This window comes from Gobius niger (genome assembly GCF_951799975.1).
Source record: "Gobius niger genome assembly, chromosome: 15".
NCBI lineage: Eukaryota > Metazoa > Chordata > Actinopteri > Gobiiformes > Gobiidae > Gobius > Gobius niger.
In genome coordinates, this window is record NC_136866.1 from 15022828 (window position 1) to 15049283 (window position 26456).

The 26456-nt window shown below is 44.8% G+C and overlaps 2 protein-coding genes across 2 annotated transcripts; both read left to right on the top strand.

Annotated features, from left to right (window-relative positions):
• Window positions 1-102: 102 nt before the first annotated feature.
• On the top strand, window positions 103-26148 carry LOC306975163 (hepatic sodium/bile acid cotransporter-like; the record flags this gene model as incomplete). Its single annotated transcript, XM_079572582.1, has 7 exons — window positions 103-144; window positions 524-610; window positions 23087-23199; window positions 25236-25437; window positions 25510-25688; window positions 25754-25956; window positions 26066-26148. The coding sequence occupies 7 exons, from the start codon at window positions 103-105 to the stop codon at window positions 26146-26148; spliced, it is 909 nt and encodes a 302-aa protein (XP_079428708.1).
• Window positions 834-9067, top strand: LOC306975058 (hepatic sodium/bile acid cotransporter-like; the record flags this gene model as incomplete). The annotated part of the gene is made up of 7 exons (XM_079572477.1): window positions 834-989; window positions 1949-2061; window positions 2383-2521; window positions 6305-6433; window positions 6521-6699; window positions 7182-7384; window positions 9005-9067. The coding sequence occupies 7 exons, from the start codon at window positions 834-836 to the stop codon at window positions 9037-9039; spliced, it is 954 nt and encodes a 317-aa protein (XP_079428603.1). The 3' UTR covers window positions 9040-9067.
• Window positions 26149-26456: the final 308 nt, after the last annotated feature.

Below are 26456 nucleotides of genomic sequence, written 5' to 3' on the forward strand. Positions count from 1 at the left end.
TCGTTGAGGAATGACAGTCTAAATGGGACACTTGTCAATGAGCTGGTCAGTAGGATGGACCCAGTCATAAAGATCATTATGATATGTGCCCTTGTGGTCATGATGATTTCTCTGGGATGTACCATGGAAGTCTCTAAGATCAAGGTAAATATTTGATGGAAGTTATAGTTCTAGTTGTTCTTGTAGTCAATGTCAGACTGTCAGCCTGCCATAACCACACCTACGGTATTTCATATTTAAAGGTAGTGTGGTTTTGGCAGTCCCGACCTATCCCATCAGGAGTGGGCAGTTAAAGAAAAAAAAAGAAAAAAGAAATTAAAAAAAAGCACAGGAGCTTAACCATTTGACTACAAGAATGAGAAGAAGCTTCCAAAGATATAGGCAAAATGTCCTCAACTCAATCAAACCAATCCAGATGACAATACTTGTGAAGTTTGACTATGTTTACATTGTTATAGGGAGGTGACGCCCCTTTTCAATAAGCTTACGATTAATGACTAACTATTTTTTTTTCATAATGCAGGCTCACATCGTGAAGCCCAAAGGACTGGCGATTGCAGTCGTGAGCCAGTATGGGATCATGCCGCTCACAGCCTTCTGTCTGGCCAAGGTCAAGTAAAGTTTGGGTATAGCTCACTTTTGTGCTGCGACCTGGATAGTCATGAGATCTGAGATAAAAAACTTAAAATAATCAATCATGTTAAAGCTCCAGCTGACCCGTTATGGTCAGCTGGAGATGGTGGGAGCCTCTTGCTTCACATCCATAAACACATGGCGGTGGTAAAAGACACGGGATGCATAAAATGGCATATTACTATGATTCAGTTGCTTACATGTCTGTGGACGATGCAGTGAACCTGGCCCTCCACTTAATCCTGGAGCATCTGGACTCCTCAGGAACCTATGCCAGGATCCTGTTTGTGGACTTCAGCTCTGCCTTCAACAACATCCTCCCTGGACTGCTACGAGACAAGCTCTACCAGCTCAGCGTGCCCGACTCCCTCTGAAGGTGGATCACTGACTTCCTGACGGACCGGAGACAGCATGTGCGGCTGGGGAAGATCGTCTCGAACACTCGGACTACAAACACTGGGACTCCTCAAGGCTGTGTACTTTCCCCTTGGCTCTTCTCCCTGTACACAAACTGCTGCACCTCCAGTCACCAGTCCATCAAACTGATCAAGTTTGGGGACGACACTACCCTCATCAGGCTCATCTCGGATGATGATGAGTCTGCCTGCAGGAGAGAGGTGGACCGGCTGGACCTGGAGCTGAACGCCCAGAAGACAGTGGAGATGATCGTGGACTTCAGGAAAGACACAGCCCCATCAAGACCCATAGATCCCACCACTTGAACACTTTTTTCCCCTCCGCCATCAGACTCATGAACAAAAAACAAGACCCTTAACTTAGGCACAGACTTATGTATGTAATCTGCCCTATTGCACTGTGTGGTGTGTCCAAACCTAGATGAGCCGCTCTCACTTTATCACTTTATATCACCTTATCACTTTATATACATAGACTTCTGTAAATACAATCCCGCTGTTGTTCTAGGTCAATTGTTGTCGTCTTACCATATTTTACCTTTTATTATTTATCTTATTTTTTTAATATTATTACGCATGCTCCGTATAGCCTATAGTTTAAAGTTTTATAGCTTATTTTTAGCTAGACTCTGTGTTATATCTTTTTTTTTTTATGTTTTACGTCAGCACCGAGAAAAAATCCTAGTTTGTGAACCTGTTCTCAAACCATGGCAATAAAAACTATTCTGATTCTTAGTCCAGCTACAAGAGATCAGTGCTGGAAAACTAGCTGAATGACTCACACCAGACACTTCAATTTGGATTTAAGATTGATATTCTAATCAGTAACACTGTGGTGTGCACCAGGTTACATGAGACGGCACACATGATATCCTGCTGACTGAATATTTCTGTTGCAGGCGTTCCATTTGACAGGGATCCGTGCCGTGGTGGTGATAATCTGTGGCTGCTGTCCTGGTGGATACATGTCCAACGTCATTAGTCTGGCCATCAAGGGGGACATGAACCTCAGGTAAAACATTTACATTAAACAATCTGTAAAACATTCTCCTTTAGTAGTGGAATCCTTTTTGCCCTAATATATTCTAAAAGTGGACATTTGTGGGGGAAAAAGACCTTCCTATTAGGGCTGGGACGATCCACTTTTGTCACGATCCAATACGTATCACAATATAGTACGTAATTATGCTAAGTAATATGTTTACCTTAAAATGTATAAAAATGCCATTTGACATTGAAAAGTGCTGTGCAACTGTTACTGTGATAAAAACGTTCAGGACTCCTCTGATCCTCTGAAATGGTGCACCACCTCCTGGATTTATCCCTGTTTCAGAGCGCGGTGTCCCGCACTGGTAAGCTCCTCGACCTCCTCCTTCCTGTTCCTCCTGCACAGCTCCCTCCGCTCCTCTTACTCCTCTGGTGTCGCCTCCATGTGCTGCCTCCACAGTGCTGCAGGAGTGGGGGAGGTCTTGGTGCCACTTCAGTGTTTCAGAAGAAGAAATTTTAGGAATGAGTTTGCAACACAGCTAGCGATTTAAAATTGTGTGAGATCCTTGTTTCATAGTGTGTCACGATTCGGCCTTTGTTATCCTGGTTTGTGTTTATCTGTTCTTGGTGGTTTATTTTGACATGTCTTTTGATCTTGTGATTTTCTGTTTGACTTCCCTCGTTACCTGCCTGCCCCGCCCTGATGTGTTTCACCTCTGCCCCGTTTCCTCTTGTATTTACAGTATACCCCTGTGTTTCCCTTGTCCTTTGTCGCGTCATTGTCTTCGTCAGCCCCGGTTTTTGGTTTTCTCTGGACTTTATTAAACATCACTAGTTTTGTTGCAGTCCTGCATTTTGGGGTTTTCTTTTCTTCGCACCATCCACAACCATGACATAGTGAAAAGGAAAAAGAACAGGTCCTTTAAGCTCTTCAAAGGGTTTATGGCAGGGGTTCCCAACTGGCGTCCCCATTTTCATCCTCTCAGTAGGCCTACACGTTTTATCCAAGGCTTAATCAACTATTGAATAAACAATATGGTATGGTACGGTATGATATGGTATGTTTTTATTTTACAGGGACAGTGCACAACAACACATTGACCAAGCAAAGTTACATCACAATATGCTAATTTACACCTGTAGTCCCTGGGCAGGATGATGTATAGAGAGAAAACGTATACATTTGCGGAGTTAATGAAATGTTAACTAACGGACCACTGAGTATAGTACTGATAAAACTAGCTCACATGTTGTATGTATCAAGGCTGTCTGTGTAGGTTTCCTCCAGGTACTCCGGTTTCCCCTACCACTAAAACATCTACAATAGGTTCCCATCTAAGGCCAGGACTCCCCTGAAAAAGAGATTCTTAATCTCAGTGGGACTTTCCTGGTTAAATAAAGGTCAAATCAACAATCAAGATTCACTCTAAAAATCATTCATTCATTCAGTCATTCACACTGCATACCTTTCTCACTCATTCTCTCACTTTGAACCCTCCCATTCCCTCTCTTCTTCTCAATACAGAACATACACTTTTTCATCCACGTCATTCAGTGCCACTTTCATCCTTAATATGTTCAGTCTTTTTAGACGGCAGCCATTTCTTTGTCAGTCGTGCAAATGCAGGAAAGTCTGTGCAGGGCAGAATCTCTGTTGGCAAAATATTCCAATGACCCATGGCCACAGAGGAGAAGGCCGATTTGGTGAGTTCGCTCCTACATTTGGGAACACTGCACTGTCCTCTGGTGGAAGAGCATGGGACTCAACAAGACAAAACCTCTCAGAGGAGGAGCAGCACCATTTAAAACTTTAAAAGTAGGCAAAAATGAAGACTCTCTGCCCCCATCATTTCATGAAGCAAGTATCTCACTCATATAGAAGGTAAAGACCCTTTAGAACCGACCCAGTATGAGAGACTACAAGACTTTTAAATTTGGGAGTAGTAGTCTTTTACGAAGAATAAATCAATGCTCCCCTCCTGGAACCGCCACCTTAACGTGGTGGAGGGGTTTGAGTGCCCGAATGATCCTGGAGCTCTGTTGTCGGGGGCTTCGTGCCCCTGGTAGGGGCTCCCATGGCAAACTGATCCTGAGTGACGGGTCAGACAAAGAGCGGGTCAGAAGCCCCTTATGAGAGACCAACAGGCCCGGTTAGAATCGTGAGGCCGTCCTTCCGTGGACCCACCAAGTGCAGGAGGCCCCATAAGTGGCTGGTGCAATGTGATTTGGGCAGCTCCAACTGCTGCCCCCACAACCCGGAAACGGAAAAGTGGAAGAAAATAAATGGATGGATGGATGGATGGATGGATGGATGGATGGATGGATGGATGGATGGATGGATGGATGGATAGATAAATCAATGCTTGTAATGAGGTAGTAGGACAACTCTGATTCTCCATGCTCCCCACCAGAAAGACAAAGATCGGTTATTACATGACCAGTAGTAGAATCTGATGCAAAGCAATCCCATTCCACCAAGTTTTTTGGTCTTTGTAAAAAATCTTGTAAAAAAAAAAAGTCTTTTTGTTGTCCAGTTCTGTAAAAAAAAAAAAACAGGCCTTAGTAATAAAAAAAGGTATGCATTGAAATAAAAATAATAATTTTGATAAAATATTCATTCTTACTGTTAATTCTAACTGGGAGGTTACCCCAATTACCAAAAAAAAAATCTGTTTTGTTTGTTCGTACAACGTTGGGAAATTATGCTTCAAAAGACCAAAAAATTCCTGTGTAAAGTTAATCCCTAGACACTTAAATTTAGTTGCTATAGTAAATGGATAAGAGCTAAATATGGTATTAGATTGCTGGGCTGAACGAAAAAATTGTTCTATATCATGATATAAGTCCAAAAACTTTTAAAACAGACATAAGAGCCGGGAGAGATTCCTTAGGTTTTGACACGTACAACGATAAATCTTCAGCGTACAGTGAAACCTTATGTATCTTTTAATGGTTCTTACTGTAATGGCCAATGGCTCGATGGCCAAGGCGAACAACAACAGCGATAACAGACAGCCCTGTCTAGTGCCCTAGAGGGAAATAAGATGAGTTCAAACCACGTTTGAACAGAAGTGTGTAGTTGAACATATAATTATTTGATTAAGGATACAAAACTGGGACCAAATCCAAACCTTGACAGGGTCGAGAAGAGACCTGTCAAAGGCCTTCTCCGCATCCAGGGAGAGCAGCAACTCCTGATTTTGTTTATCCGTTTCTTGGGCATAAATAATATTCATTAGTCTCCTGACATTAAAGAACAACTGTCTGTCTTTTATAAACCCCTGGTCTGGAGATGATGGTGGGGAGTAAGCTTATGGGCCGGCTCTGCTGTGTAACCATCTGGGCCGGGGCCTTTGAATTTTGCATTTTATTTTGTGTACTTCTTCCAATGTTATCGGTTTTTCAAATAAATGTTTTTGTTCTGTATTGATTTGGGGAATATTAAGGTTTCTGAAAGTCATCCATTATTGCGGCGTCTTCTGTGGACTCAAATGTATACAACTTAGTAAAACATTTCTTAAAGTTTCATGAATTTCTTTTGAATCAACTGTTGTTTGACCAGAATCATTACTCATTTCAGCAATTGTTCTTATTACGTCTCGCTCTTTAAGTTGAGATGCCAAGAGCCTTCCAACCTTTTCTCCATGTTCGTAGTGTTTATGCCTTAGTCGTGTCAACATTTTAATTGTCTCATATATATGTATATAACAAATTAAGTTCAGTTTGAAGAGACAGTTTTTTATTATAGATGTCAGGGAGAAACGGCGTATTGCTTGTCTATGGTTTTTCTAACGTTTTTTATTATTGAAGCTACTTAAAGCAATTAATTGTCCACGCAACTTATGGGTTACATTTTTAAGAGCAATGACAACATATGACCGCTCCCCGGACATATGTCGATGGTTACGAAGGTAAAGTTTGCAGACCTCAAGCAGATTTGGTTTTGGACCCTAACGACACATCGACACAAGACCTCAGTCACCTTAAACATCTTTCACACACATATTATTAATCATTCCCATACAAACGTAGATGGTTATTCATTCATTCAAAGGCATTAATTGGTACAGAAAAGTATCAAATGTAATCATTGTAAAGTTTTAGTAGTAGTAGTAGTAGTAGTAGTAGTAGTAGTAGTAGTAGTAGTAGTAGTAGTAGTAGTAGTAGTAGTAGTAAACTCTCTCTCTGTCCCCAGTGTGGTGATGACCACATGCTCCACGGCCCTTGCCCTGGGGATGATGCCTCTGCTCCTGCTCCTGTACTCTCAGGGCTTTGACCTCCAGGAGGCCGTGCCGTACCGGGACATAGCCCTGTCCCTATTGGTCATCCTGATCCCAAGTGGGATCGGAATACTCCTGAACCACTACAGACCGCAGTACTCCAACATCATCACCAAGGTCAGACATTGACCAGTGCCAGTTGTAATCACAACCACACAGTGATGGCTGCCCGCTTTTGAAATAGACCATTCTTCTGTTTCCCAGGCAGGCTTGAGTATGTCCGCAATGGCTCTAACAGTGGTGTTTGTGCTGGTTGTTATCGAGACTAGAGCACAGATCCTGGTCAATGTGGCTCCCTCCCTGTTAGCCATTGTTTTCCTGTTGCCACTGATCGGATTCATCCTCGGATACGTGTTCACCTTCGTGTTCAGACTCCCAGAGGCGTGAGTATTTCTGAGTGAGTGAGGCGTATAATAAGCCAGGTACTGTGGGCGCCTTGCCAAGATGTGGCAGGACAAAAGCACGTGACAGGTTTGGTTTCAAACAAGGAAAGGAATTTGTTCAGTGGTAAGTTGAATGAAAAAGAATGAGTAAATCACAGCCGATGATTTTGGTCTGTGGTGCACAATAGCCGAGTGTTTAAGACTGTTGTTCAGCGTCGTGAGATCATCTTCTGGATCTGACAATTTGCTACATGTCCTGCTCTTCACTCTATTTTACACTGCAATATCTGTGGTAAGATGCGGAAGAAGAAACCTTCTGGGGCATTGGGAACGCCTTGAAGTGCCACCATGCAAGTTCACCATAATGATAAAACTAAGTGGATTGTCAATTCAAAGTGTTAATGGCCACCCTCTCCCACCAGTGTTTTAACTGAACATTCTTTGCTAAATATTACCCAAAACACATTATGTTCATACCTCAGGGAGCGTCGGACAGTGATGGTGGAGACTGGCTGTCAGAATGGGGGGTTGGCTGCAGCTATCATCAAACTGGGATTTCCTCCTGCTGCAGTGAGCACTCTGTTTGTCTACCCAGCGATCATGAGCGTCGCACAGTTCATGGAGAGTGTGCTTCTGGTGCTGGCTTTCAGAGCTTACCAGAGCTGGCAACAAAGAAGGACCAAAAGTAAGTAAAATACTGATCGGGTACAACCCAGCTTCATTAGACTGACCCTGTTCCACCTGAGATTACATATCAAAGTCACTTCACACTAAAGGTGATGATGACAACAGGACAACATCGTTTGCAAAGAGCGGAGAGCATGGGCATAGGTTTGTGCGGGGACCACGGGGACATTTCCGCACCAATATTTCAGGATGGCCAAGTTGTCCCTACCAACTTCATGTGGAGATCTTCACATTGTGTGATCTTTCACAAAGACGTGAATCAGATGTGGGCACTTTAGGCTTGGTTTCACGTTGATTGGTCAAATATTTGCGGAGATAGGCCCATTCATATTTTCGGGTTATTTCATATTTTAAAGTGTCCCCACCAAGAGTTCCACCAAACCTATGCCCTTGGCGGAGAGAGACCCTGTGGTCCCCAGTGGAGCCTTGTCTGGCTCCTGGCAGCTCGTTCACTGTGAGACCATGAAGAAAATGGACATAACCAGTGTCGAAGGGCAGCCCCACAGATATAAAATAAAATACAAGAAAAGAAATTCCTTCCACTGCCATGGCAAATGTGCCCACCATCTTGTGATTTTCCAATTCTAATTGAAAGTAAAGTAAAAAGTGGGGCAGACATTTTCATGAACAAAACTGAACAGAAACACTGTGATAATTAGTAATGGTAATTAGTGATAATAGTCTAAATCAGTGTTTTTCAACCACTGTGCCGTGGCACACTAGTGTGCCGTGAGATATTGTCTGTTGTCCCTTGGGAAATTATCCAATCTCACCTAGTTGTTTTTTGTTTGTTTTTTACAAATGCATTATTATCCACAAATAATGTACCGTTTTCGAGTGTCTATGCTGTCTAGTGATCGGCAGAGTAACCATATTATACTCTTCCATATCAGGTAGTTAATTTCTTTGAGACAAGAGAATTAGTGATGTATTGACGCATTGTGGCTAGTGAGACTATACGGTGTTCCTAGCCAAGACACTTTGATGAGAACATTTTCTGCTGGTGGTGTGCCTCGTGATTATTTCAATGAAAAAAATGTGCCTTGGCTCAACAAAGGTTGAAAAACACTGGTCTAAATAACACACGGATATTTCACTGAAATAGAGACCTAAATAATAAACCCAGAAACACGGCACCGGGCTCTGAGTTATTTAAAAAGTTGACTTTAGAGCCAAATTCTAAATATTTTTTGTTTTCAGTATGGTTGAACATGGATGTTGTATAGGGCACATATAAAGGCAAAGAGAAGAAAATAACAGTGATGACTTGTACCTCTTATTTGTTTACATGAGACAATAACAACATGGCCGCCAGAGCAGGACATTGGTACCAATGGGTTACCATGGCAACGGCCCATGTAGCGCTTTATTATAGGTCTGTGGGCAGCCCAGTCAGTGGCTTTAAAAATAGTAGCTTCAGTGGCAGTTTGATGGGGTTTGATTGACTGAGTGGAAACTCTCATGACATAATAGCTGAAAACATGCAGCTAAAACCTCTTCCATTCAATGTGCACAACCTCTCTGCATATGTGGTTGAAGTTCTTAGAGAAAAGATCTGGTTGTTGTCAATCACAGTAATAATGATTGGTGCTTTTTATTTCCCATGTTTGATCTGCAGAGGGCTACCAGCCTGGGAGTCCAGAGGCGCAGTAGGTCAGGGCGTGGGCAGAGTCTGGAGCTGCCCTTTTACCCGTCAGAAGTCCGAGCGTCATCACCTCACTTGTGCCAGTTTAAAAAGCCTGCACTCTGCTTAACTGTATTTGAAGGTTGTTTAGTTGTTTCCTGTTATACACGTTTGAATAAGCAGCAAAATCAGTCTATTTCCAGGTCTAAAGCTCAAAACATTCGCCACCACCTGCTGATGCCTCCATTACAAATCAAGTCCTCAAGTCCTATTGTAACAGTCTTTACACTGTCCTCTACGCCATCACTGTCAAAAGCAATCGCTGCTGGTATTCATGTTAAAGGAAAACATTTATAATATGGTAAAATACTACAAGCTTCAATATTTCTTATTTGTGCATGTTCTTTCATCAGAAAAATGCATTTAGAAAAATAAAAATACATAATTCAGATTCTGTCTTTACTGTATTAATAAATTTGATGCGGATGAACCCATATCATGATCATCAATATCATTTAAAGAGGGGGTATTATGCTTTTTTCAATCACATAGTACCAGTCTATAGCACACTACAATGATGACGAAACCTTCTGTTGGTTTGTAAATGCAGTTAATTAAAATAACTGCCATGTATAAAATTGCTCTCTCAAAATGGCTGTAGCGAATGTCTTGAAATAGGCCTCTGTCTCTTTAAGAACCTCTGACCCTTTCAGACACGCCCCCTCCACACGCTGTCTGTGGCATCAGTGGGGAGGGGGTTCTGCTGAGGAGCAGTGGTTGGTTACTCGGCTGGTGACGAAAGGTCGGAGGCGTCTCCAGGAGGTGGAGGCGTTCCTAGGAGGACTCAGGCAAACCTATCCCTAAAATGGCTGCCATCAGAGTTTTTACAGATTACTCAAAAATACGTGAATGTGCCAAAACAACACTTCAGGCATGTTTTTAATGAGGGAATGACATAATAACATGATGTAAAGCTTGAAAAAGTCGATTTTGCATAATACCCCCCCCTTTAAGAGAGTTAATATATTAAAGCAGGTTACATTAAGATTTCCTTTACAAGTTAAAATCACCTCTATGGTTATTCTGATTATTGTTTGGAGTTTCTTTAATAAAAACATGTAAATGAAAGAAGGAACTAATAAAGCAAAGCAGTGGTGTCTGTGTTCAGATGTTCACCTCAGCGTGTTTGGAGAGGCAGACTATGAGGCAGACTCATCCTCGGGGAAAGGCGGCGCTGGCAGCTGTGGGGAAATGATAGATAAGCGAGAAGTCAATTTGTCACTTTGTCAAATGTGATAATAGTGCATTAGTGAAAGAATTCTGACGTTTAACGAGGTCTCTGTGGACCATAAACCTCCAGTTCTCTTCTCACCAAGTCTCATCCAATTTGCGTCATCGACCTGCCACGTTACTGTGTGATTGTGAATCGAAAGTCTTGCTTTGGAAATAGAACGAATGTCCTGCGTTGGGGGCCCCCTATAGTGGATGTGGGGGCCTCTGCATAGGAGCTGCAGAGGTTTTTGCTTCTGACTAGAAACGAGTCTGAAAAGCAACATTTTAATGGTTCCAACTCAATGTTTGGCAATGTAAAGGAGCGTTTCCCACCCAGGGGTGCTCGAGGACTTAGCGGGGGGCCCTAGGAATTATTTTAGATTAGGAAGAAAGTGAATTTGATTGCTATTTTAACGTAATTGGAAATAAAAGGCTACTTTAAGAGGAAGAAGAAGAAGACCTTTATTTATGTAGCGCCTTTCACTGATATCAGACAATGATACACTCACTGCACACTCGGTGGTGTTTCCGCTGGGGGAGACTGACAGAAGTAACTGCACATCTGCGCCAACCGTCCCTCTGACCACCACCATACACATCATTCATCCCGGCCTAATGTACATTTTTTCATTGTACATTTTAATAACATTTGGCAACAAAATGTATGAGTTTGAGATAATTTTATTAACACATAACCTTGTCTTTTTAGTAGTAAGTTGTAGTTTTATAAATAATCATCAACATGACCAAGGAAGGAGGTACTCAGAGTACAAATAGAAGGTCTAAGATAAAAAGGTTGGGAACCACTGATGTAGAGAACAAAATGCTCCGTCACAGTGGGAGTGAAATCCAGTTAAAACTGTAGCACTGCATCTACAAACTTGGCCTGAATGATTTTAACCCTCCTGTTTTGTTACGGCTCACATTGACCCGTTTTAAAGTTTGAAGATCTGGGAAAAAAAGATACAAGTATTTTTTTCAGTATGAAACTTCTTCTGCTTGCCTTATATCAACATGTAAATGAAAATGGTTCATCTCACATATTTGCCTGTTTGTATCACAGAGATACTGGTCGGGTCACTTTGACCCAGCAGTCAAACTGGAGATACAAGGTTGTCAAAAATGTCAATGTATTGCTTTCTTTGCAACTGTGAGACATATTTCACCCCAATCACACCCCCCCCAGGAACACAGCAGAAAAAATGATGAAGACAGTGCCGGGCCCACCAGGATGCAGGCCCGGATCTACAGGGGGCAAACGGGTGCATTGCAACGTCACTTTGAACTGTTTGCACCCTCAGTCTTAGTGGCATCTCAATATATTTGAATGGCATGGATCTGTATAAAAAGTCTGTAGTTGCAGCTTTTTGTAACTCTAATACACCCTCAGTCAGTTTGATCTGAAGCGGCGATGTTAGGATGACAGTGAGTCATGTGACTGACATCAGGTCAGCTTTTGAGCTGGTCATGCCAGATTCAATAAGAATTGATAAAATAATTAGTAATGTAGTTAGTAATGACATATTCACACTGCTTGGTAAGATTGTTTTGGTTTCAGACATCTTTTGGATGACACCATTGATGTTCCTGACAAATGAACATAACAGGAGGGTCCAATAGTTTAATTTATTAGTTTATTTGAGCAGAGCAGCATACAAAAAAAAACAGACAACAAATATTTTCAACAGGAAAGAGTGAATTAGCAAAAGGAGGAGGTTGAAGTTAACTATTGAACTATTTTGTACCTGCCCCTGACTTATAACTGACATTTTCACTTTACATAAGTTGTTTACAGTAAACTCTTGATAGGCGCTGTTATGGAAATCCAGCTTTATATTATTATATGTTTATTGTAATCATATTACTTATGCTTTATGGACAACTGACAAGTATGCATTGTAACCTTTGTGCAGCTAAAGGACACATGCTTGGCCGGGGTCAGGACATCTTATCGAGAATTTAAGAGTGTTAAGGGTGTTTGTGTCCTCACTGTGGCGATTGTCTTATACATTTCGTCAGTCTCTCTGAATGTCTTAGGTCAATCTGACCTGTTACACCATTGGAGCATTCCATAATCGTATGATCATTGTGCTGTCTTTGTGTATTAATACTGTGAGTTGTGAACTGTTCTTCTGAGCATCTTGTATCCAGGTACTTGGTGTGCCTCCATATAAGATAAGATAAGATAAGATAAACCTTTATTGATCTCACAAAGGAGAAATTCACTTGTTACAGTCGGCGTTACTTCACAGTCTTATTGTAGTCTGACAGCAGTGGGGATGAAGGCTTTGCAGTAGCGCTCCGTCCTGCACTGAGGGTGTCTCAGTCTGCCACTGAGAGAGCTGCCCAGCTCTTCTACAGTCCTGTGCAGTGGGTGGGAGGTGTTGTCCATGATGGAGGTGAGCTTGGCTAATACCCTCCTGTCCCTCACCTCCTCCACAGAGTCCAGGGGGCAGCCCAGGACAGAGCTGGCCCTCCTGACCAGCTTGTTCAGTCTGTTCTTGTCCCGCTCTGTGCTGCCCGGGGCCCAGCACACGGCAGCGTAGTGGAGAGCAGAGGCCACCACAGAGTCATAAAAAGTCCTGAGCAGAGGCCTGCTCACTCCGAACGACCTCAGTCTCCTCAGAACGTGAAGGCGACTTTGGCCCTTCTTGTACAGGGCGTTGGTGTTGTGGGACCAGTCCAGTTTATTGTTGAGGTGAACACCCAGGTACTTGAAACTGTCCACCTCCTCAATGTCCTCCCCCTGGATGTTCAGCGGTGTGTGCGGTAGTGGCTTCCTCGTGAAGTCGATCACCATCTCCTTCTTCTTACTGATGTTCAAGCACAGGTGGTTGCGCTCACACCTCACATATGTATGTTAAATAAACCTGCACGCTTGATTCATGACAACTTCCCTCCGGTTTTCATTTAATATAGTCTCAATGTTTACCATAACAGCGCCTATAGCATCTATTGGTACTTTATGATCTGACAAATAATAATACAATAATTTATAGTTTATGATCGTACAATTATATAAAAAAAAAAAATTTCTCAGTCCATTAATTAACAATAATTAGCAAGTTAAACATAATGCTTTTAATGCCATTTGAATGCCCAATGAATTCATAATGCAACAAATGCAAATAAATAAATGTGGCAAGGCGAGGGTTCACTACATTTTTTTTTTTTTATAGCTTCAAGCGCCACAACTTCACCCCTGAGATCTACCTCATACAGACTGACAGGGCGCACACAGGATCCTTATGAAATAGGCTATAGCAGGGGTCACCAACGTGGTGCCCACGGGCACCCAGGGGCCCTTTGGGGCATGTCCAGTAGCCCTTGGGACTTTTTCTAAAGTGTAAAACACTTCATTTTCTTGAATCTGATTCTTAAAATTACAGTTATTTTGGTTCTTGTGACTCGGTATGAGTTTAAAATAAAGCTATTTTAATATAATATGGGGTCAATATCCTATAAGTGAACAGTGTACGTTTAAGTCTTTAGGATTTGTTTTTAACTGGTAGCCCTCGAACAACTTAATGCTCTTAAAGTAGCCCTCAGCTGAAATAAGGTTGGTGACCCCTGGGCTATAGAATGACAAGCAGGCTACGTTCATATTACAAGATAATATTTTACTTTACTAGGCTATATGTTAAGAGTAAATAAGTTAAGAAGACATCAGTTCACGTTTGTTGCTCTCGATCTTCACGTTGGCACATTTATTACTTTGTAGTGACCGTCGTACTTGCTCAGAGGTCACCAGACTGATGTCAGTTACACTTTACAGTTGACCCATTTAAAGTTTAAATATCTCACTTTTACTTTGATAAGCTGTAAAAATAGCAACAAGTGAATGTTAACCAGTTTTATTTATTAGCTCGATCACCACAGCGTTTCAGACATGAAGGGCTACTGTTTGACCAGCTCACTGGTTTCGGACCGGTGTGCGTGCCGCTCTTCACCTATTTACTTTGATAAGTTACTATAATAATAACAGAAAGCTGCGGACCCGGAGCCGAGGCGGATCCACGACAGTGAGGCGGATTCACCGTGATACTGCGCCCTCTGCTGGTAGAGGCAGATCCACGACAGTGAGGCGGATTCACCGTGATACTGCGCCCTCTGCTGGTAGAGGCAGATCCACGACAGTGAGGCGGATTCACCGTGATACTGCGCCCTCTGCTGGTAGAAGCAGATCCACGACAGTAAGGCGGATTCACCGTGATACTGCGCCCTCTGCTGGTAGAGGCAGATCCACGACAGTGAGGCGGATTCACCGTGATACTGCGCCCTCTGCTGGTAGAGGCAGATCCACGACAGTGAGACGGATTCACCGTGATACTGCGCCCTCTGCTGGTATGTTTTACAATTATTTGTAGGGTTAGTTTAGGGTCATTAGGATTAGGGTTAGGATAAGATTAGGGGTTAGGGCCGTTTAGGAATAAAAATAACAAGCAATTCCTATGCTGTTAGAAATGATGTTATAGTTATCAATCAAGCATCGAGTTACACATCCCAAAATTGTTCTTAACTAGCATTAGTATTATTATTATTATTACTTTTTTTAAAATGAAAACATGTGTTTACATGGTGGCATGTGGTGGTGAGGGGTGTGTTGGGGGTGAGGGAGGTGTGGCGCTGGTCTCCTTGCTGTTTGCGAGCAGGCGATTGTTAGATGAGAACATTAAATCACTATTATCATACTGGGTCAGGCTGTACAGTCGTACTCTCAGCCACTGACTGTTTGCTTGCGTATCAGAAAGACCCTTGAGAGGGATTTATTCCTTTTCTGTGGAAGCACAGACAGACAGGCGATACTGCCACATAAGCAAAACACATTCTCTCTTCAAACCTTAAGATTAGGAAACATTCTGTCAAATAAAGGAATAAAGGGACGTTTCTAAATTTCAGTAAAAACTGCTGTTAGGCCTACATGTGTTTTATACAACCTTTTTTTGTATTTCCAACAGTAAAATAGTATTTGCAAAGAAATACAGATTTAATGCCAGTTGGAATCCATTTTAATCACATTCAACAATAAACTCTTCACGCGCCCTAAACGCGCGCACCCCTGCGCAAGTTCAAAGATGCCAGCAGAATCTTGATAGAGATCATGATTAGATATTTCTTTGGAAGCACCCCAGGTTAAAGTTGATGCAGGTTAAGTAATAACACAGGTTTATAGTAGTAGGTTAAAGGTTAACGATAGCTGCACTTTAGACGGTGTAGAAACGTGCTTCCCTTTATAACTGCTTTCGTTGCACAACAGGAGAAACTGCTGCTCTGTCTAGGTCAATTGTTTTCTACTAGAGCGTCCATGTGTTCTGAGATTTAATCTTTCCCACATATTGGAGCAGGATGGATGGGTTTACAGGCGTGCCGGTGAATGCCAGTGTAAACGGGACACTTGCCTACGGTCCGGAGGGCAACATTAGCAGAATAACAAACATCCTGCTGATCGGTGCCATGTACATCACCATGGTTTCCCTGGGGTGCACCATGGAGGTCCCCAAGATCAAGGCAAGTCTTCTAAAAGAGACACAGAATGGATGTTAGTTCAATACAGGTGTTAACCGTTCCTGCTTTTGTCCCCTAACCTTGGTTGGGAGACACAGGGGAGATCCGTTTTCTCCAGGGCCGGGTAGTTCTCCTCCCGGGGTTAACTCCCTAAACTTCACGCTGTTAATTTGATGTGGGAAACTGAGCATTCAAAGACACAAGCCGTCTTGCCGAAGAGTTTGGGTGCTTTTATTATGCTGCCTGGCTTAAATACACTGTACCATACCAACATGCCTAGCTACCTGCACCGGTCGCCGTCTCTGTCCGCACATCCTCTCACTCGCAGAGACACTCATACGTGGAGGGGGGGCGCGCCTCGGTCGCGCGCGCGCACTCACTCACTCACTCACTCCGTTCACACACACTGAGCTGTCCTAAACTAAACACATATAAATGACACATCCCACAACACTACCCCCACCATGGACTGGCAATTAACACTAATTCCATTCCATACCTGTAGTGAGCACACAATCTCTATATGTGTAGGCCTAAAAAAAAATGTGAAGAGATAGCTGTGTCCAAAAATACTACAAAAAATTAGGTAGGTTATACTGTGTCTAAACAGTGCTAATTGTTTAAAGCTCATTTAGCGGTGACATTAGAGTAAAAGCAGAAAAAAAAACTGCAATAGTCTCTATTTAAACATAAGAGTACATTACATCATTATAAATTCTATTCTTTGGCGACCGGAGATAATACTGTCTGACTAATCTTAATCAAACATACATTCAAATACAATATAGCGCAAATATGTAAAAGCATGGTCTCTTCGGCTTTTTCTTTTCTTTTTTTTTTTTTTGAAAGACGCTTTTTGTAGCAAAAATATTGAACAATTACACTAGAGTCCAAAAATGTAAACTGTAAAGTCTCTAGTGCAAATACGAACTGTCATAGGTGACTCACTCAGTGACCCAGTCCCCATACCGGACCGGTCCTCGGCGCTTACGTTGGGGCCGAGGTTCACGTGGAGACTGAATGTGTGGTTCTCCCACCGCACCCCCACCATGGTCAAGTATCACATGGGAAGGAGTGGATGGAAGAGACCCGATCGTGGTAGCATCGATAGCAGGTGGAGTGGGCGGCCGGGAGTCGTTGGGGCCGTCACTTGAGGCAGTAGAGTAGAGGCTGTGCAGGCCAAGGTCCTCCTGGTCTGCTGGGTGCCCGTCCACCGCTGGTGGCAGGATCTCACAAGGTGTCCAGTTCTGGGATTGGTCCAGGACCCAGGCGTTGTCCAGGGGCTCACGGCTGCGGTAGTGTTTGAGTTGATCATGGTGGACGACTTTGACTTTAGCTCTGGGGCTCTTTTGGATCCGGTAGACAAGATCGTCCAAATGTCCCATAACAAAGTAAGGTCCTTCGTAGGCGGGGAGGAACTTTTTGACTTTGTTTTTGACATACCGTGTTCCTTTGATGAGATACCACACCGCATCGCCGACTTTGTACTGTGTTTGGCAAGCGTTTTTGTCGTATTGTCTTTTTGCACGTGTGACTGACTCACCGAGGGCTTCTCGGGTGATGCTGTGAGCCAGTTCCAGCCGCTCACGCATTTGTTGCACATACTCGGGGGCTGAAGGTGCATGGTCAGAGTCCGGGGGCAAACCAGCTACAAGGTCCACTGGCTCACTTATCTCACGGCTGAACATCATGAAGTTGGGGGTGAAACCAGTAGCGCTGTGCTTGGTCGATCTGTAGGCCATAACTGCATATGGGATCATCAAGTCCCAATCCCAGTGACAGCGCTCGGCAGTTGAGGCCAGGATCTTTTGGAGTGTGGCATTGAAACGTTCAACTTGACCGTCGGACTGAGGTCTGAATGGTGTTGTGTGGGTTTTGTCGATGCCAAACAGACGGCACATTTCTTGGAATACCTCTGATTCAAAATTGCGTCCTTGGTCGCTGTGCAGAGAGTGAGGCATTCCAAAGCGACACACCCATTCCGTTGCAACAACGTTTGCCACTGTCACAGCCTTTTCATCAGGGATTGCAAATGCTTCAGTCCATTTTGTAAAATACTCCTGTATTACGAGTATGTAGCTGTTTTTGCGTTCTGTCTCGTTGAGTGGGCCCATAATATCCAGTGCTATGCGCTCCATGGGGGCTCCAACTCTGACAGTTCCCATGGGCGCTTGTGGAGTCTTGTGAGGTCTGGCTCTGCATGCACAGTTTGTACAAGTCCGGCACCAGAGGGCCACATCTTCTCTCATGTGGTACCAGTAGTATCTGGTTTGAATTCTGGCCACAGTCCTTTCAACACCAAAATGTCCACCTACTGGCCCCTCATGCATTTGGCGCAAAACATCGGGTTGCATTTTGCGTGGGAGAACAATTTAAGGATAGAACTGTGTGTCGTCTAAACAATAAAAGCGACGGACCAGTACTCCATCTCTGAAATACAGTCTTTTCCATTGACTCCAATACGTTTTAGTGGTTGGGCTGCATGGGGAGACTGTGGTCCAAGGGGGGCGCTCACTGCTGGCCTCTAACCAAGCTCTGATTGGTGCAATGTCTGTATCAGCAGCTTGAGCCTGGCGCAGCTCCTCCACAGTCCAGCCAGGGAACAGTACGGTTTCGTTTGTGTTTGTCACATAGATAGTCTCTGTTAGTTTTAATTTGTCTGTGTTGGTAACATTTACAGCGCTTACCCCCACCGGACTCACAGCTGTATTCGAAGGGCATGTCTCTACCCCCACCGGACTCAGCAACAGGGGGCTGGTGTCAGAGTCCAAATCACACTGAATTGCTTGGTGACTTATGGTTCTCGGCTGTGAGGCAGGGTCCTGCAGATTACAAGGGCAGGATTGGCGGCAGGGCCTGCGGGAGAGACTGTCAGCATTAGTGTGTAAGCGACCTGGGCGATGAAGGATTTCAAACTCGTACTCCGCTAGCTTCTCAAGCCAGCGGGCTAACTGACCTTCCGGCTCTTTCATTTGCGTGAGCCAACGCAGGCTGCTGTGGTCAGTACGAACCCTGAAAGGCCGCCCAAGTAGATACTGTCTGAAATGAGATGTGAAATCGACAATGGCTAGCAGCTCTCGTCTCGTAGTGCAGTAGTTCTGTTCAGCTTTGGCTAGTTTACGGCTGCCGTACGCCAACACACGTTCTGTGCCACCCTGCATTTGTGACAGAACAGCGCCGATACCTGTGTCGCTGGCGTCGGTGTCCAGGATCATTTCACCATGGTCCAGTGGATAGCCTAAGACAGGGGCTGTGGTGAGGCGGTGCTTGAGCGTGTCGAAGGCGGCTTGGTGTTCAGCGTGCCAATGGAAGTGTGCATTTTTCTTTGTCAGGTTGTGTAGCGGTTCAGCGATGGAGGCAAAGTCTTTCACAAACCTGCGATAGTAGGAGGCGAGGCCAATGAAACGTCTGACTTCTTGGACTGATGTGGGAGTGGGCCAAGCTTGGACTTTGTTGACTTTATTGGGGTCAGTAGCCACACCGTGCTCGGACACAATGTGACCTAGATAGGCAACTTGGCGGCGAAACAGGCAGCATTTGGCTGGTTTCAGTTTGAGGTTTGTCTGTTTGAGTCTCTGGAACACTTGGCTCAGCCGCTGCAGCATCTCGGGCACGTCCTTGGCCAGCACGATGATGTCGTCCAGGTAGACGAGGCAGGTCTCCCACTGCATGCCGGCGAGGACACGGTCCATAAGGCGTTGGAACGTCGCCGGCGCGTTGCATAAGCCGAACGGCATAACGTTCCATTCAAATGGTCCGTTACGGGTGCAAAAGGCGGCTGCACGGCGGGCTCTTGGCGTTAGCTCGACTTGCCAATAGCCTGAAGCGAGATCCAGGGTGCTGAACCATTTGGCGGTGGAGAGAGTGTCCAGTGTGTCTTGGATGCGGGGCAGCGGATACGCGTCGGTGATGGTGCGGCTGTTGAGTGCACGGTAGTCTATACAAAGGCGGTAGGTCCCGTCCTTTTTACGCACCATAACGATCGGTGAGGCCCAACTGCTGTGGCTGCGGCTGGCGACGCCGCTTTGGAGGCCCTCACAGATCTGCTGGTCCGCGCTTTGCTGCTTTTCCCCAGCCATACGACGAGGATGCTGCTTCACTGGAGGTCCAGGCCGGGTTATGATGTCGTGCTGCACAAGACTGGTCCGGCCCAGATCACCAGGTCCCCTGGAAAAGACACTTTCATAGGCACACAACAGGTTAGACAGTTCAAGTTTTTCATTGTCATTAAAGTCAGTGGAACTCTGGGCATAGAGCTCCTGGAGGTGCTCAGGGACTACAGGGGGGCTGGTGGGAAAGTCTGCCGCTGTGGGGACACTGGACGAGGGCAGAGCTTCAGCTGGCTGGAGGAGGCCTGCAATGGCACCTTCTTTAATGGGACGATGTTGGTGGGCTGAGCGTGGACTAGGGCTCTGGCAATGAGTACTTTGTGCTTTTCAACAAAGCCTTTTGTGGGGCTAAGCATCATGTCCCCCTGAGCTTCTTTGCTAAAATGAACATTGCCCTTGACTAGATACTCTTGTCCCGGTTCAACTACTACAGTTCTGGCTACTCTCACAGCGTGTGACTTAGGAACAGTCTCTGGGTGAAAGTAGGGCACTTCTTCTCCAAACAGAACTATGCGGTGCTTACCGAAATCAAGACGGGCCTCAGCTTGGGTGAGGAAAGGGTGGCCAAGCAGTACTTCATTGCCCTCTATGTCCGCTACAAGGAAGTCCACTTCTACTTGACGTTTGTTGATACTGACAGGTACTTTGGCCTCACCAAGAACTGGCACGTCTCCTGGTCCCACCCCAAGCAAGGTCTCTACGATGGATGACTGAAGCGGAGGTCTCATGTCTTGGTGAATGGCGTTGTATTGGTGAAGGGGCAGCACGCTCCTCCGTGCTCCACTGTCCAGGACTGCGCACACCTCCAGCTCAAATATGCGCATGTGAATGTTCATTTCACGATTCTGGCCTTTAAGGTGGAGCACAGTGGTCTGCGGGCTTTCTTTGCCGGTGCTTGGAGAGAAAGTCTTTGCATTTCTTTGAGGGGACGAGCACTGGCTCTGTTTGTGACCCCAACCATGACAGTTATGGCAGCGAATGTCACCCTTTTTAAAGTTCTTGTGCTGCTTTGGTGTTTTTCCAGTAAGTGGGACAAAGCAATTGTGTGATGGGCTAGCGGCAGGTGTAGTGGTAGCTACAGTCTCATCTTTGTCTCTTTCCCTGACAACAGCAGCCCGGGGCCTGCGTTCAGTAAGGGTGCTTGCTCCCGGTCGCATGATGCTGGTGACATAGGAAGCAGCCCTCTTGGTGGTGTCATGACGGTGGGCTATCTCGTAAGCTTTGGCTAGTGTAGCTGGACGTTTTTCTAACAGTCTTTGGACTAGCTCTGCATCGCCCAGGCCGTTTGTGAAAACTTCAACAGCTATAGCGTCTTGCTCCGTCTCTGACCAATCACCATAAGCTACAGCTACTTTCCCATAAATGTCATCTCTGAACACATGGAGCGCCTCACCAGATTTACGCACTCTTTGCCTCAGCTCCACTTTTACAGCTGCTGCATGATCTGAAGAAGGGCCATAAGCAGTCTCGAGTTCCTCCAGCAGGCGGCGGTAATCCCACCTGGATGAACGAGGGTTTCGGTGGACAATGGCGCCTGCAGCTCCGGTGAGGCAGAATTTCAGCTGAATGGACATTGTCTTGGCTGACCAGTGATTTGCCTCTGCGCAGCTCTCGAACCTGTGCAGAAACTCTCTCCAGGGTGTACTGCCGTCGTACTGACCGGGGCGTAGTGTGGGGACTCTCTCTTTGGGGTTGTAGTCCTCATCACTGTCCGAGGTAGAGCGGGGCGCACAGCGGCTCTTACGTGTTAGAGATGAGGGACAGGGCTGGTGCACTGGGAAATGTCCATGTTTAACAGTCAAGTCCGGATCAGTAAAGTCATAGAGCATGGGAAGTGTACTGGCTTCAGGTTTGGATGCAGCTGGTGTGCTATGTACAAAACTTCCCATGTGAGCAGTTGCAAAGGGGTTTGTGACTTCATAATGCCCCTTTAATGGCATGTCTGGAGCGGAATATGGGAAAATGTTCATGTCTGGCCTTCCCACGGAGTCGTGGCTTTGACTATTGTCCCCGAAAAAAGGATTTGTGGGCGCAAAACGAGGGGGGCTGTCGAACGGCGCGAACAAATCTTCTCCATTAGCAAGTGTGTTAGCGCAGCTTTCATCACACACAAATGGGTTATAATGTTCGCATTTTCTCTCAGCCTTACGTTCATGAGCTTCCACGGTGCCTTGTCTGATGTCCTCAATATTGGTCAGCGACATGAACGGGTTTGAGTAGTTGGTTTCTTGTCCGTACACATCGGCGGGATAGCGAGCGGCCGCCATGTTGTATTAGCTTAGCTCCGCCGCTATTACAGTTGTATTACAGTCACTCGGCGTTACTTTTTTTTTTATTGTCCTTTTATTTTCGATGCTCGCCAGTCTTTAACAACGTGAGGGTCCCTTCGTGGTCGCCAGTGTTAACCGTTCCTGCTTTTGTCCCCTAACCTTGGTTGGGAGACACAGGGGAGATCCGTTTTCTCCAGGGCCGGGTAGTTCTCCTCCCGGGGTTAACTCCCTAAACTTCACGCTGTTAATTTGATGTGGGAAACTGAGCATTCAAAGACACAAGCCGTCTTGCCGAAGAGTTTGGGTGCTTTTATTATGCTGCCTGGCTTAAATACACTGTACCATACCAACATGCCTAGCTACCTGCACCGGTCGCCGTCTCTGTCCGCACATCCTCTCACTCGCAGAGACACTCATACGTGGAGGGGGGGCGCGCCTCGGTCGCGCGCGCGCACTCACTCACTCACTCACTCCGTTCACACACACTGAGCTGTCCTAAACTAAACACATATAAATGACACATCCCACAACACAGGCTTAGACAAGATATAAAAAATAATTACATCTAGGAAAAAAGACTGATGGATATAATGAATACTGTGCAATGCTTTGTGACGGTTACCAAAGTCAAAGTGCATTGGCAAAAAAGATTGAACGATGCCGATATTTTCACTGATAAAAAAAAGCTGATGCATAACTGAAAATGTGAAAATAAAAAGGCTGTTGCTTACATACTTTCTGAACTCACTGATTGTTATTGCAGGCTCACATAGTGAAGCCCAAAGGAGCAGGGATAGCTGTCATGGCCCAGTACGGGTTGATGCCGCTCACTGCCTTCTGTTTGGGCAAGGTCGGTAACACTATTTCGATGGGTTTTCCCATTGCTAGTTCTGCGCTACATGTGTGGTTTCTGTTTGCAGGCGTTCCAGTTGCCAGAGATCGCTGCCGTGGTGGTGCTGATCTGTGGCTGTTGTCCAGGAGGAATGCTGTCCAACGTCATGAGCCTGGCCATTAAGGGGGACATGAACCTCAGGTAAGAGATGATGGTGTCACGGTTCATGAAAGAGTCCTACACCTCCATGTATCCCTGCGCTATGCAATGGATGGGTCTGAATATTTATGTCCCTGTACAATTTATCTTTTTTGTCAAATATACAGTGGGAGGAAAATGTATGTGAACCCTTTGGAATTTCTCACACGTCTGCATAAGTTGGTCATAAAAAGGTGGTCTGATCTGTGTCAACCATAAGAATGAGTAAACAGTGTTTTTACTACCACCCAAACATTTACTTGTTATCTTATTTGTATTGGCAATAGCATGTAACCATTCACAGGGCAGCATGGAGTAAGTGAGTACACCGTCTGGCTCAGGATCCTCCAAGAGTCAATTAGACAAATGGAGTCAGACATTTAGAGTCAGGTATGAGCCAACCTGAAGTCCAATCACCGAGGTGTGGCTTAAAGCTGCCCTGGGCACTGAAAAACACACACTAGTTTAGAATTGTCTCTTGTTGAGAAGCATAGTCTGATGTCCACCATGCCTCGCTCAAAAGAGCTCTCTGAAGACCTACAAGAATTGCTGATTTGCATAAAGCTGAAAAGGCTGGAGAAGCATCTCTAAGTCTTGATGTTCATAAATCCACGGCTTGAAAAATTGTCTATAAACGGAGAGAGTTTGGCTGCTGCTTCACTTAAAAGGAGTGGCCGCTCTATAAAGATGGCTCCTATAGGCACAGCGCAGAATACTCAATGGGGTAAAAGAACCCTAGAGTGTCAGCTAAAGACTTACAGAAGTCACTGGCACAAGCCAATATCTCTGTGACACATCTACAATATGTAAAACATTGAACAAGAATGGGGCTCATGGGAGAACGCCACGGAGGAAACCATTAAAAAAAATATATATATGCATGTTTGAAGTTTGCGAAAGAGCTCTTGGATACTGCACTATATCATTGCACTACTGGTAAAATATTCTGTAGACAGAATAAACCAAAGATAGTTTAGCAGGAACACACAATGTCGTGTGTATCAAAACCTTATCCTCACTGTGAAGTCTGGAGCAGGAGCACCATGGTGTGGGGGTGCTCTGCTGCCTCAGGCCTGGAGAACGTGCTCTCATCAATGGAAAAAAGAACTCACGAGTTTATGAAGATATTTTACAGAAGATCCTGAGGCCATCTGCCCAACACCTGAAGTTCTTGAGAGGATGGAGCTGCAACAAGACAATGACCCGAAGCACAAAACCAAAGCAACTTCAGAATGATTTCAGAAGAATAAAATGTACGTTCTGGAATGGCCCAAAGTCCTGACCTAAACCCCATTGAGATGCTGTGAGATGACCTTAAGAAAGCGATTCACACCAGACATCCCAGGCATCTCACTGAACTGCAACAGTTCGTTGAGATCGTTTTGCACGTCTAATCTGAGACTACAGGAAACGTCTGGATGAAGTTATTGCTGCCAAAGGGTCAACCAGCTATTAAATCCAAGGGTTCACTTATTTATTCCTCCCTGTCCTGTGAATATTTACATTTTATGGTCAGTAAAAAGATGACAACATGTACTCGTTTGGGTGGTAAGAAATGTATAAATGAAGTGTCAGGCCTGATGAAGGGAGACCACCGAAATGTCTGACAGGCTATTAAGTGAATCCTGACGAGTAGTGATGTTCTTTCTTTCATTTATATAATATTCCCAGGAATTAGCACCCAGTCAGAGAGCACTTTGTGTGTTGAGTGGGTTGTATGCTAGTTAAAAAAAGAAATGTAGAAGCAGAAATGTGAGAAATTCCAAATGGTTCACATACATTTTCCTCCCACTGCAACTAGTCAATAACCTTTGACCCTTGAGAGGAGATTTGGATGAATAATGCATTGGCCATATACATTTAAACATGTCTAGCTGCATTGTTCTATTGGACTTTTTTCCAAAGAAGCATTTGTATTCGTCTAAACAGCAGCATGTTTGATACTTAAGAAGACCCAAAGGAGACAGGATATACAGTATGCCTAGAACACAGTAATGGTACTGCAGTGGTAGTAGTGAGTAAACTTTCTCTGTCCCCAGTTTAGTGATGACCACATGCTCCACAGTCCTTGCCATGGGGATGATGCCTCTGCTCCTGCTCCTGTATTGTCAGGGCTTTGACCTCCAGCAGGCCGTGCCGTACCGGGACATAGCCCTGTCCCTGTTGTCCATCCTGCTCCCATGTGGGATCGGGATACTCCTGAACCACTACAGACCGCAGTACACCAACATCATCATCAAGGTCAGAGACTGCAACAGCAGATGTCTGAAGGCTGTTTCCTGCATAATAAATGTTGTCCCTCTGGTTTCTTAGGTAGGCCTGTCTGTATCTACAGTCTGTTTCACAGTGGCGCTTGTGCTGAACATTTTAGAGGCTGGAGACAGTATTTTCATCCTTGTGTCTTCGTCCATGTTGGCCATAGCTTTCATGATGCCAATGATCGGATACACGCTCGGATACATCCTCTCCTCTCTCTTCAGGCTCACTAAGGCGTAAGGACGGTTTGTATATGGTGTGTCTTACGATAACACACATTTGATGTTCTTTGGTACCTCAGGCAGTGCCGGACGGTGTCGATGGAGACCGGCTGTCAGAATGGACCACTGGCTATGACTCTGATTAAAGTGGCGTTTCCTGCCGAGGTGGTGGGCCCTCTGTTCCTCTTCCCACTGTTCTACGTGGTCAGCCAGCTAGTTGAGGCGGTGCTCCTGGTGCTGCTGTTCAGGGGGCACCAGTGCTGGCAACACAGGAAAAACAAAGGTAATGAACACAGGACTTCTGAAAGCTTTGTGAAGCGTAGTTTCCAGTTACCTTGGTTTGAGTAAATACATTTGTTGCTTTGTATAATAAGCATGTTGCTTCTCTGCAGGGGATTACAAGGCTGCAAGTCCAGAAGCAGAAGACGCCAAAGAGACTGAACTCTCAGACGCCCTGAATTCAGTGACCGTTTAGATCATGCCTTTGACAATTCACACATGGTACATTGTAATTTACTCTGTTGCCTGATTGCACGCTTTAGGTATATTTATACCAAGTGTTTAATTTACATATATGTATTTTTATGCTTTTATATGTCAAAAACTCCACCAGGACAATCACTGATTAGTTTTTTTTTTTATTTGCATCATCACTGTCACCATACAAATGTTTATATTCTTTTTGCAATGAAAATAAAATCACCATTTACAAAATGCCTTTTAACAAAAAAAAAAACTCAACAAGATTGTTCACATTTACTCTCAAAAGACTTAAACAAAAAC